This window comes from Astyanax mexicanus, chromosome 11, assembly GCF_023375975.1.
Source record: "Astyanax mexicanus isolate ESR-SI-001 chromosome 11, AstMex3_surface, whole genome shotgun sequence".
Lineage (NCBI taxonomy): Eukaryota > Metazoa > Chordata > Actinopteri > Characiformes > Acestrorhamphidae > Astyanax > Astyanax mexicanus.
Genome location: NC_064418.1, coordinates 29,553,294 through 29,567,030, shown reverse-complemented (window position 1 = coordinate 29,567,030; position 13,737 = coordinate 29,553,294). Strand labels below are relative to the sequence as shown.

General features: G+C 37.3%; 1 protein-coding gene across 1 annotated transcript; it reads right to left on the bottom strand.

Moving 5' to 3' along the window:
* Window positions 1-8,091: 8,091 nt before the first annotated feature.
* On the bottom strand, window positions 8,092-10,846 carry LOC125805072 (uncharacterized). Its single transcript, XM_049485424.1, has 4 exons — window positions 10,551-10,846; window positions 9,775-9,857; window positions 8,772-8,840; window positions 8,092-8,637 (listed from the first exon to the last, which is right to left on the bottom strand). The coding sequence occupies exons 1-4, from the start codon at window positions 10,720-10,722 to the stop codon at window positions 8,332-8,334; spliced, it is 630 nt and encodes a 209-aa protein (XP_049341381.1). The 5' UTR covers window positions 10,723-10,846; the 3' UTR covers window positions 8,092-8,331.
* Window positions 10,847-13,737: the final 2,891 nt, after the last annotated feature.

Genomic DNA, 13,737 nt, shown 5'->3' with positions numbered 1-13,737 from the left:
TTGCTTTCAGCTTTCACCATTTGTCCACATTAACCTCAGAGGAATCCTTTTATTAATAGAGCAATAACTAAATGCTGTATGAGCACCAATCTCTCTGCACACACTGAAGCAGTATGTCTTCACTAACCGTATTGTTCAGAAATTATACCAGATCTTGAATGCCTTCTATGGTCCACTGTTCAGCAAGAACTTTAATCAATTTTCCAGCAGAGCTTTGAAGTCATCAGAGTAGTCTGCACCTACTGTAGCCCCACGGCTTTTACAGACTGTTGTATAATTATATTATCTGATCAACTAATAGCACTGCAGGGTATTTACAACAAAAAATATGGAACTGTTCTGTTTTTCTTATTGTTAACCACAGAAATCTTCAAGCTTCAACTCACGTTACTGGCTAGGGTTTATAGCAAAGTTCTCTCTTTTCTGTCTCTCTCTTTTCTGTGATTGAACTGGCAGGTAGATCAGTGCATCAGAGTGCTTGATTGCTTGATCCTCTGAAGTCTTGAAGTGGTGTCTAAATCCTGTTAATGCACCCTGACTGAGCAGCTCCCTCTCCCCTGAGCCCGTGTCTTTATCACCATGGAGATCTCTGCACCTACTGCCATTTACTGTCCCATGGTGAGGAGATGATAGGGGAGATGGAGCCTGGCCTGGAGCACGGAAGCTTTTACACCGCAACCACTGATCACCGCCGCCATATGGCCATGTACCAGGATCAGCACAAGAGAAGCTGCTGTAGATTTTATTTCTTATATATATATATATATATATATATATATATATATATATATATATATATATATATATATATATATATATATATATATATATATAGCCCACTACTCCAGTCTGTGCTGCCTTTTTTATTCACTGAAGATCAGTGTCTTGCTTTGCTCTGGATGTCTGTGATCGTGCTCTTACACTGAATGTCACATTATATGGTGTTACATATATATATACTTGGAAAGCAAGACCTTGATCTTAGACCCACAGAAATAGAGAATATATACAGTATGTGTCTGTATCAGGTTTGAGATCAAGGTTTTGCTTCCCTCTCCTTTCCCCTCTCTCTCTTTTTCTCTCTATCTTTTCTTTTTCCCTCTCTCTCTCTGTCTTTTCAGGTCTGCAGATGTTCACAGTGAGAGAGCACGAGGCTTGTATTACCTTTTTCTGCTCACCAGACAAAGAGCCCTTTGAGCCCTTCCAACACAAAAACATACAAGCATTTTTCCCTTTTGAGAGATATCAGCTGTTTTCTTCTTTCCATTAAATTGCCTTAAATTCCTATATTTACTAAGACACTTAACTCAAAGAAGAACATCACACCCTTTAAAATATGTGTAAAGTTCTTAAGTGACACATACTGAACATTCTGAGAGCCATCACTACAGGGCAGTGTGTAAATGTGTGATCTTTTCACCTTATGTACAGAATGTAGGTGTTCTGGGTAAGTTTGTTTTTGGCTTCTAAAGGTCTGTTCTGACCTTTTAAACCACATTTTGACCACATTTTTAGAGTTAAATTCGTTTAATAATTCAGTTTAAAACCATTTCAAACATTTAGTTATTTTAATGTTGATTATGGCTTACAGTTAATGAAAACCCAAAGGTCAGCAGAGGGAAGAATAAAATGCTGGAAAGTGTCCTGGTAAATGCTGAGCTGACTTTTGATATAACACAGTGGATCAACACCAGCAGATGACTGATTATGGAAACTTTACACTAGACCTTAAGCAGCTTGGACTGTGTTTCTCTCCACTCTTCCTCCAGACTCTCTGCCATTAATTTTCAAATTAAATACAAAATCTACTGATGGTCAGTGATGGTTTGAAGAGACATGTCATCTGCTGGTGTTGGTCCACTGTGTTATATCAAGCCTAAAGTCAGTGCAGCATCTACCCAGACATTTTACAGCTATGCATCCTTCTACTAACAAGCTTTATGGAGATGCAGATTTCATTTTCTAGTAGGACTTGGCACACTGCCAAATGTACCAGTTGGTCTTATTTAATATTCAAATTTACTGAGATACTGACTTTTGGGTTTTCATTAGCTGTAAGCCACTACCATGAATGTATTTATATATGAGTTTCACTTGAATTAAATTACTGAAATAAATTAACCGATTAACGTTCTTAACTAAGTTATAAAATGACCTTTTGGGAAATGTTAGAGTGCGATTTTTATGTTAACATTTTTACAGAAGTCATGACAGCTGATTTCTCCTAAAAAGAAGAAATGCTTTTGTATGGTTATTCATTGGAAGAGCTCAATTCATCTCTAGCTCACCGCTGATTAAATTTGTGCGTTTGTCTTCGAAAAACAGTATATATTGAATCATGTGGGACCTGAATTCATTTTTATTCATGATAATTACTGAATATACAGTATGCAGTACCACAGCTCATTCTACATATGTATTTTGTGAGAATAAGGTTTCCAGTGGAACACTGAGCATCCCTGTATGGACTTATATAAATATCTTCCTGATAACTAAGCGATAAGCATTAAAGATTTGAGAAAACAGAATAAAAATTTATATATAAATATTTATTTATTTATATGGCCATATCCTATTTTCCCTGTAATGTACTGTTAAACTTAGGCTATACTGAGAGTACACACGACAGTGGGCTATTGTGAGGTATTACACTCTATAGAATGTGATATATATTAAGGATTAAGTTTTGATCTGGGTATCCGATGAGAGCTCTGTAATGATAATAATAATATTACCACAAATAAAATGGTTTATTCTCCTTGTGTGTGACAAGTGGACTTTTCTACTTGCTTAAAAATATATATAATACTGTATTTTACTAAACCAAAAATTGATACAAGTCTTACACAATTTTGTTGTGTTACTGGTGTAATTTAATATTACTGTATCAGGTATAAATATATTAAATATTTATATATATATATACCGTAAAGGTACCAAAGAATGCATTTTTGAAATAAATATAAACACTATATACAGTATACCCCACACCTGTTTAGCATGGGCTAGCTTAGCATAGGCTAGCTTAGCAAAGGTTAACAAAGAATAGCCTAAAACTGTGACAATGATGTAATTCTTTTTTGTCTTATTGAATTGTGTTGTTTTTTCTCTCAGTGTTTTCTCAGCGTGGTGCACAGTTAGCTAGCTAAATACATTAGATAGCAGGTTAGCTGGGTTAGCTTTTAGCATAGCACTTGCTCTCCTTTTTGCATCACTACATGGAGACCCACAGCTATGGTTCCTGCAGCACTAGCTTTCAGCCTTGTAGCGTTGCGACTGTGGGGGACCTTTAGGCTCCACTGTGCAAAAAGGAAAAATAATGGAACCACTTCCTTCATGTTTTCCACATTGTTATAATTGGTTTATATGATTTAGTTCTATTTTACTGTTAAAGTTGCATCACATTAAGAGTGAGTCCAGCCATTTTCCGTACTAAAGGACTGCTTCTCTCTGATAGGAAATGGCTGTCATTATCCCATAATTAGCCCAATAAATTCACTTACCATATAATGTGGTTAATTCACCTGAGACAGCTCTCAAACGACTCCTGCGTGGCCTTTGTTCAGGGTCCCCTCATAAGAATGAAATAGTCTGACTCTGAATCCGGACAGTTTCTGTTTGTGTGGGAAACGTCCTCTCAGGCAGCCGTTGGTCGTTATGATTGCTTTGTTTTTCATATCACAATTGATAGGCCAGACATGGATGCTATAATTAGAGTGTTGACTCTGTGACGGTGCAGTGTTTGCCCACTTGCTCTACTGTTGACTGCCGGCTGAACAGACCTTGAGTAAATCGTGATCCCATGCTGTTGCCGTAGTCTCACCCTAAATAACCACCTTTTTATGCTCTGGGTTAGTTCTGAATGTCATCAGTTTTGAGGTCATGGGTCTAAGTGACCTGGATGATGTATCTTTGGTATAAGATTAAGTGTTTAGAGGGGCAGAAAGGTTTAAAAATAGCAGTCAGTGGTATTTTATTATTTGACAATAGGATGAGTAAAGTGTAACTGCTCATCACTAGCAGTGTATGTACTGTAATACCTACCTGTTATACTTACCTTGAGTATCTGTCTATGTTAATATTCTGTAGTAGAGGAAGATTTACTCCATGGGGTTGGCTGTTTTGGCACAGTTTATACAGGGGGGGATTGAGGTCAATTCTGAAACCCAAAAAAAATTAATTATGAACACAAAGGATTTCGGGGTAACATTTTCTATGAATGTCATCTCTATAAGACTTTAAAAACATACTCGTAGCACATTATAATGCATTCAGAGGGCATTATAGGGCAGCTTATACGTAATGTCATGGCTGTAATGGATTATACATTTTTATGAATATTTATATCCATGTTTATAATGCCTTATGAATGCATTATAATATGTTTTGAATGAGGTTATAGAGTCTTATAGAGATGACATTTATAGAAAGTGTTACCGATTTCGGCTCTTGCTCATGAATAAACATACATGCAAACATGTCACCTCTGACTGGCTAACAACACTGCGAGGCAGCGAGACAGACAACAGTTAGAAATGTTTTAAAATAAAGACATTTTTTACACTAATACCAGTCTTTGTAATGCCATATGTTACTTTTCAACATGTGTAATGCCCTGCTAATTGCAGTTCAGCCACTGACCTAGTCTTAAGATAGGCGGACACTGTGCGATTTTAGCCCGATTTTAAGCCCGATCTGGTCGGATGCGACTGAATTTCATGATCGGGCCGAATTTTAGCTTGATCGTGCGTCGTTTGTCGTGCAGTGTGAGAGGGGAAGCGATGTCCGATTAATTGCCCATACGAGCTGCGAATGAGCAGTCGGACGCAACCAGGGATTTCTGACATGCCAGAAATTTTGGTCGCTTGTCTCACAGTGTGAGCTGTTTTGCGGGCCGATTTCTTAACGTCACGACCTGTTTTCCCAAAAATCTGCACAGTAACTATAAATAATTATTAGTCATATTTATTTCTGTCAGTTATAAGGATTTATATTTATGTTCGGTACATAGACTTATAGCTTAATATAGCAGACACAGGCATTCTGCTGTTTAAGAATTTCAACAGATGCTGTTTCTCAGTCAATAGCTGGAGTTTTTGAAAAGAAAATTTAAAAGAGAAAATAACTTTGACAAACATAAATTTATTTTATTTCACTTTGCTATTATATCTGAAAAATAAAGCACATTGTCAGCCTCTGATGCTGCCCGTCAATTATATAAAACTTAAAACATGCACAGAAATATAAAGCTATATTTTATAATTAGTTTCTTTTCGCCAGTGCAAATTAATTAAAATCTCATCCAGTGCTCCAGAATATTAGCCACGCAAAGCCAGCTTAGCGCAGCGCGTGGCATTGCCCGCATAATAACCTCTGTCTTCTAAAATAAACGTTTTAATAAATAAGGTTGGAGAAGTGTAGTAAAATTAGTGCTATTAAACTTACTAAAGCTAATAAATGTACTGATAATTAATCAAGATAAATCAGACAAAATGTGCTGCACCTCTCTCTCGCTCTCTTTCGCAGCACGGAGCTGAATTCAGCGCGAGGCTACAGAAACTCAGTTCAGTTGAATAAAAATAAGTAAGGGCCTGTAAGTACAAGCAAAGGACCTGTAAGTAAATATAGTCAAATATAAAGAATAGTTTGAGGTTTTGGTGAGCTGTTTTCATGATTTGAAATTGAAACTAACTGAAACTTTGATTAATCTGCAGAAAGCCTGGGTTATTTTAAACGAATTTTTAATGAGTTTATATTTTATATTTTTTATTTATTCATTTTAATTATTTTTTTTTCTTTTATTAATCAAATCATTAAATATATATCTTCATAAGATATACATTTTTTACCTTTTATGTCAATTTTATGATCTTTTTTTATCATTTAGTCATTTTTCTATGCGCTCTCCTTCTGTAAAACGGACAACCCGCCTCAGTCACCTGCGAGTCCATGTACGTCTCTTCCGTGGACTTTCAGCGCACAACAGGGCACAAATAAGTAAAGCTAAGCGCTTTCTTTTGCAAGGCGACATGTTGTGTTGAAGCGAGAGTTTGTACGCAAAGAAAGCTCCGCCTACAGGCTGCGTTTAGACGTGCAGTGTAAGCTCCCCCGTCGCAGCAGGTCAGTCGGACCGTACAGTGTGTGCAGATGAATCGCAGGCGTTGTTCATACACGACAAACGATTCAAACTTGCAGTTTGAGCTCTCCAGAACGCATCCGATTAAAAAAATCGCACAGTGTCCGCCTGGCTTTGGAGTCTCTGTAAAACGTGAAATCCACCGGAGATCCTATGTAAACAGCTCAGCTCTGATGGGCAAGTTAGTTACAGTTTCATGTGCAGCAAGCATATAAAACTCAGAGAGACCTATAGTATTTCACAAAGAACAAGAAAAAGTGGATTTTAGCGGAAGGACAATTTAATTACTTTTACCTATATCCTTTAGTAAAATATCCTTTACTGCATGTGTAAACACCTTTTGTAAATCTTGTAACATTCTGTAACATTTCTACACAGAACTGCATCTCATGTTAATGTAACCCGGGGTGTCGCGTGCTTGGCACCACCTGCACACTTAGTCCACCTCTGATGGTAGATTTTCCTCTGCGTTGTGTATTTTTTTGTTTTAAAGGAGAGAGGCAGACTGGACACCAGTAATGTTCTTTTTGGATCGCAGCTCAGTAGCAGCAGTTTATTTAGTGACAGTTTCTCTCTCAGCATACATGCAGTTTCTCTCATCACACAGCATCAGACAGATCTGCAGGTCTCAGCCCCCTTCACAAAGGATAACACAGAACTGAGTGTTTTAATATCTCTATCTCTATATCTCTATTACACAGCACCACATGGCTTATTTTAAATATTAGCTTTCACTGTCACCTACAGCATATAAAACACTAACACTGGATAAAAATATAAATTTATAAAAATAAACAATTAACAGAGCCATATTTTACACTAAAAACAGTAATATTTTACCTCAATACATTATAACCATGCGGTTCCCTCAATAGCTGCATGTTCAACATAAAACCCCAAAAATAACATGTAAAACATCTCAATATACACTAAATACATATTAATACAGTGTCCTGGAACCTTTTACTGCATTTTAAAGCATAATATAACAGTGGATGGTTTAATTAAACAAATACATTTAACTGGATGCTTTAGAATCAATCCTACCTTCACAAAGGATAACACAGAACTGAGGCTCACTGCTTCCTGAGCCAATAGTATCTGTCTGCAGAGCCGCAGAGCCACGGATATACGCCAGCAGTTTCAAGCCAGTGGCTTTCTGCGCATGCGTCAGCAGAACCGCAGATTTAAACCTGCACTTTCAGGCCGGTGGCATTCTGCGCATGCGTTGATACCTTCTTCGGTTTAAATAACTGGTTTGACTTAGCTAGGGTTAGTTAAAAAGTTTTAGGAGGTATTCATATCATATTCTGACACATATTAGTCTTATGTGCCTCGATAGACTAATGGTCTATGTAGACATATTGTTCAATTACCCTTCAATTTAACCTCAACATTGATAGTTGGCTTACATGGGATTTACTTTTACATTTACTCATAACATGTATATGTCAGAATTAACTATTCACATCAAATATACAATACTTGATGTATATCATAATATAACTTTGGTGCAATGTTTTATATTTAGATTTATGGTTTCCATGCCAATAAAAATGATAAAGTTCTCTCATTTTTTATACTGATTGTCTTTTTTTTTGGACACTTACATTTACATTCTTTTGTTCTGAGCTGTGAGTTAAAAAGTGTCCCAAATGTGTGATGAACAAACCATTGATTTATCTTACCACATGTGCAGGAATTAAACTGAGCATAATGTTAAACACTGGGCTAAAACAAATACATATAGACATTTACATGGTAAATATTGCACACATGATTGTATAACCTAGCTAATGATTTATGTAAGCACCCTAAAATTGGACATGAATATGCCTAGGAATTAAATACCTTAATTAGCTATAATAATTAGAAGGACAAAATATCACTCATCTGCTTAATTCAAGCTCAAAGTTGAGCAATGGCTTTAATAATACATGGTCTTTATGTGTACAATTCCACGTGCAATAATAAAACAACATAAAGAGACATAAAATGAGCATAATAACTGTATTAAGACAATAAAATAGTAGGTTAATAATAAGCAACTGAAACAAACAAAAAACTGTACTTAACGGCAATCAACACAAATCAACATAAGCAGCAGAAAAAAAGTAATCAACGGAATACTTCAGTGAATTTTCTGTGAATAGGCTACTGATGTTTCTGATGTTGGTATAGGTGTAGGAAACACCTTAAATATCAGGGTTGTAAAAAGAGGATCCCATAATCTTTCTTTTATCCCTAACCTCTGACAAGAACAAGCCCATGTCTTTCATGCTTTTAAAGGTAAAATAAAATGGGGCCCTTATTTCATCCTCATCCATATCATCCTCATACACAGATGCTGTACAGTGTGCCTCCAGATGAGCAAGGGCATCCCGTGCATCTTCCTCCTCCATGGAAAGGATTTGTGGTGTCAAGCATTTGTCCTTCAGCAGATGCTGACTATTCTTCAGCCATTCAACACCTGCTTTTATATGTCTGATTACACCTTTGTTCTTTGTGGGAAACATAAAAAAAACAGTTGTCAACATTTTTACAATTTGAAGTGAACATTATAAAAATACAAAAATAGAGAATTGCCAAACACTTTAAAAATCTGTACAGTAATGCAAATATTTATTGTACATACTTCAAGAGGTGTAGTGACCTCCTCTCGTGCTCCACTCTCAGGTTCCATTTCTTCTGTTCTATTCTTTGACTGTAGAATAGGTATGTGATATGCTGTATTATTTTTTCTCTCAGAACCACAATCATTAACACATTGTTACATGCTTTGCACGTGCACTACTTACTAAAATCAAGCAGAAATCACAAGCACAATCATATGTACACCTGACCTTTTTGTTTCTACACCCACTGTCCATGTGATCAGCTCCACATACCATATAGGAGCAGTTCTACACTTACAGATTGTAGTACATGTGCTGTATACTTTATTACCCTGTTCTTCAATGTTCAGGACCCCCACAGAGCAGGTACTATGTGGGTGGTGTTATTATTTTCAGCACTGCAGTGACACTGATGTGGTGGTGGTGCATTAAAATGTGTGTGCTGGTGTTGCTGATCCACCTTGTAGGTGTAATGTCAGAGACGAAAGCTCATCTGCGGACACTGTTGGCTGGTAGACTATTGTCAGTCCAGCAGTGACACTGAGGTGTCCATCAGCACTGCTTTATCTGATCGACACACACACACTAACACACCACCACCACATCAGTGTCACTGCAGTTGTGAGAATAATCCACCTACATGTAATACCTGCTCAATGGTGTTCCTGTGGGGGTCCTGACTATTGAACTATTGGACTATTGAAGAACAGGGCAATAAAGTATACAAAGAAACAGAGGTACTACAGTCTGTAAGTGTACAACAACAAACTGCTCCTATATGATATGTGGAGCTGATAACATGGACAGTGAAGATGGATACAAGTAGGTGGCCAAATATTCTGATATGACAATCTACAGTAAATTTACTTTATTAAATCACATACTTCAGAATTCAAGTATATGTATTGGCCCACATCACATAAATCAAAACACAATTGTCATGATCTATACCCTAGTTTTGACATATTCCCATGCCAAATTATAATTATATAATAATAAATAATAACTCAATAAATTAATTACCTCACTTTTAGTGGGATAAGGCCCAAGTTCCATGGCCTCTGCAGCCCAGTGTGCAAATCGCCTTCCATGTCTATCACATGAATCTATAAAGCGTGGGGCCATAAAAATATAAAAGACTTAGTAACAACAACAACAACAGTCTTTTGCCACAACATCAGTTATACAATATCATATGGCATACACATAAGAGACCACTTCAAAATGATCAGTTTCTCTGATTTTACTATTTATTGGTATATACTTGAGTAAAATAAACGCTGTTGTTCTATTTTATAAATTACTGACACTGTTTCTCCCAAATTACAAATAAAAATGTAAATGAAAAATAAACAAAAATAAAAAATAAAATACTGCAAATAATGCAAAGAAAGTTCATATTAGAATTAGAATTAATGTTTCTATATGAATATTAACTTGTTTTTTTTTTTTTGCATTATTTGAGGTCTGAAAGTATTGAATCTTTTTATATATATATATTTTTTTAATTTACTTTCTGCAAATACATGGTCATACATAGTAAAATCAGACAAACTGATCATGATTTTGAAGTAGCCTATTTTTTAAAGTATATTTTGTATATTGTGAAGTATACACACACACACACACACATATATATATATATATATATATATATATATATATATATATATATATATATATATATATACATTATATACGTATATATACATACATATATACTTTATATAGTCTATAGTCTGATATTAATATAATAATATAACGATTGTGTAAAATACTTATTGTATTCACTGACTTACCTTCATGTTGGACTGCTCGGTTAAAATGGAGTTTTAGGTGACTCCTAAATTTTGTGGCCGATGTTGGCTTATAATGCTGTATGGAGCACAACGGGCAGTGATATTTTTGGCAACATGTGCCACATTGCTCATATTTTGGCACGGAATTGCCTTTTCGGATTGAAACATGCATTTAAATCCCAGCAGAATCGCGTTGTCCTACTGCGCATGCGCAGAATGCCACCGGCTTGAATCTGCTGGCGTGAATCTGCTGGCGTATATCCGTGGCTCTGCGGCTCTGCAGACAGACCCTTCTCTCCTGAGCAGCCAATTACTGTGGGCTGAGCCAAAGCGCCACCTAGCGGCTTGGAGGGGAACTACCGCCTACATTAAATTAGAACGTCTGTGTGTGTGTGTTGCTTGTGTGTGTGTGTGTGTTGCTGAAGGAGTGTATGGATTGGTGCGATGGGTGCAGGCTGGCTGTGCACTGATGAAGTGCGTTAGCCTCAGCAGTGATTTAGCACATGAGCTCTGCATAGAGCTATTTTTCTGATGTATTAAACATACTTTATAAGATGACATAAGATGAATCGTCAATCAACAACAGTCACAGTATAAAATGCAGTAAAAATGAAAATAATAAGTGAATGGTTATTGTTTTTGTACATCTTTCTAACACTGAAAGCTGAACCTTTTGTTTTTTATTATTTGCACTATGTTACTGTTACTGGTCTTTTAGTTTGTGCATTTATTTCATGTAGGTGTTAAGGTGTACAAGTGTGTTAATCTGCTAGAGACATACCTGAAAACCCCTTTCTGTCTGGGGAAAAGCATTGTCCTGATAAACATGTCACTAAGCTGTTATTGTCCCTCCTATCACTACTTGCGCTGAATGACTTCTGTATGTCTTGATTTTCCAGATCATCTCACCAGAAAAGGCAAGATAGAGTCACTTATCACAAGGTTCATGATCATTGTTGGACCTCACACAGAACCTGGATTCATCGATAAAGATGAGATACAGTTCCTGCCCATTTCATTCCATGTTTCTCATTCATGACACTACTGCAAACAAAGGCGACAGTTCTATTGACTTGTGTACAGGAGTACGACATGACGCAGTAACAAAAACACTAACTACAACCAGCTTTTACCAGATAATGTGGCTGTCCTCTCATTGTGTGCTTTCAGTGTGATATGCTGTTGAAGAGTTTGTAACCAGTTAACCCTTGCTTACTTACCTAGAATTCCCTAGCTTTATCAAATCCTCTCAAAAGACTTTTCCTACTGTAATCCAGCTTGTTTTTAGAGGAGGAGATGCTGGAGATAAGAGATGAAAAACCTAGTGTTGCCTACCATTTTTAATATTTGTCTATTTTACAGTTGGCTTTCTAGGTTTTTGATTCATCAAATGTTGGGTTTGAGCTCCCTTTCTGCTGACACTAGTATGGGTAAAGCCCTGGCGAAGATAACTGACTCCCATAGCCACTTGTATAGGTGTGTAGAGTCTGGTGGTGATGTGCTGCTCTCCAGTATCAACACCACCACCATATTCTCAAAAGTCACCCTACTGGTTCATTGCTATACCAACATTGACTGGTAGTTTTACTAGTGATCTGAGTATATATATGATAAGCAAAGCTTGTTATGCATCAGATTTGGGGGTTTTCTGTTTTCATCATGCTGGATTTTTTGGAGGATGGCTCCAAAGTTTATTATTCTAAATATAACTATGCCAAATACAGTTTTCCATTCTTGGGTTATTCATATTTTTTTATTTTACCAAATGAAACTAGAATTATACTAAAATGTAAAAATACATTAGTTCTGTCTTTATTACATAAGAATCATCCTTACATCACTTCCAATTTACTGCTTCCATTTGTCAGTCCCTCCTCTTCTTTGCTCCTCCCTCCTCTCAGGCTGAGAAAGCACCTAATCATCAGTGCAGTGACGTTGATGGTATTAGTGGAGGTTTGGTCTCAGAGCCAGACACATGGGGGAATATCTCATCCACAACAGCTGCCTCTTCCACTGAGGGGAGTGCAGATGGGGGTGCACCTGCGGCCCATAACACTCACACACACACTCACACACACAACTCATCATCTTTATTTATGTGACCAGAAAAAAAGCAACACTCAAGTGTCAAAATGAGACAATTTACTCAATTTCAAACGCGTTTCATGATGCGATGTGTGTCCAGATGTTTGTAGACACTTGCACATCCAACCTTTGTTTTAACATCAATGCTTTTAACACAGAGTTTGCCCCCTATTTGCAGCAGCAGCAGCGCTTCTTCTCATCTGGAAAGGCTTCAAATGAGATGTTGGAACATTGCTTCAAAGATTGAATTGCAATCAGCCATGAGAGCACGAGTGAGGTCAGTTCTGGGTCACAAACACCAGCTCAGCTTTTCCCACAGGTACTGCTCCACAGTTCAGTGCTGGGGCTCAATGCATTTTTGGCTTTGTGGTGACCTTAGGGTTGTCTGCAGCTTTTCCAGAGTATTTCATTCTATTGCCAATTTTGTAGTGATTAGTCAAGCGGTGTGTGTGTGTGTGCAACCTTAGAGTGTGGATATAGAGTGCACCTTAAAGCTGATGTCCGTAAGTTTTGGGATTTAGCCCTCTCTGGTGAGAATGGGTAATCGCACAGAGCAACTGGGCGGGTGTGATGCGGTCTCCTTTCAGAGCGAATAAATCCGATTCCAGGTTATGGTCAGTCAGAGAGAGAGAGAGAGAGAGAGAGAGAGAACATGCTTAGTCAGAAACTTTACTTCAACTACATACTTTGTTTTACTATGCGTGAATGAGACACTAAGCTCTGAGTTTTTCCCCTTTGAAGTCTCCATTGCTCCACCAGTCGCTCGCATTCAGTAAAACTGAGCCGGATCCTCTTTCAGAGGCTGTACGTGTGACGTAAGTATGTAAAGACGAGTGACGTGGCCAGAAGAACTCCCGCAAAAAGAGACCGACACCCCAGTTTTAGAATATCAGCAGTCCCGCAGTCCTGCAGACTGGTATCATTAAACACATTATTTGTACCAGCACCAACACACCACCACCATGTTAGTGTCACTGCAGTGCTGAGAATGATCCACCACCCAAATAATAGAGAGTAGGGTGAAAGAATGGTAATAAAGTATGCAGAGAAACAGGTGAACTACCTTCTCTAATTAAGGAACTAAAGTGTGATCCTATATGAT

Bases quoted from the DNA above. Each gene is read 5' to 3' on its own strand.
- LOC125805072 (XM_049485424.1), bottom strand. From the start codon at position 10,722: ATGCATGTTTCAATCCGAAAAGGCAATTCCGTGCCAAAATATGAGCAA. The intron at 9,858-10,550 runs GTAAGTCAGTGA...CACGCTTTATAG, and splicing joins CCGAGCAGTCCAACATGAAG to ATTCATGTGATAGACATGGA. The intron at 8,841-9,774 runs GTAATTAATTTA...CCTATTCTACAG, and splicing joins CTTATCCCACTAAAAGTGAG to TCAAAGAATAGAACAGAAGA.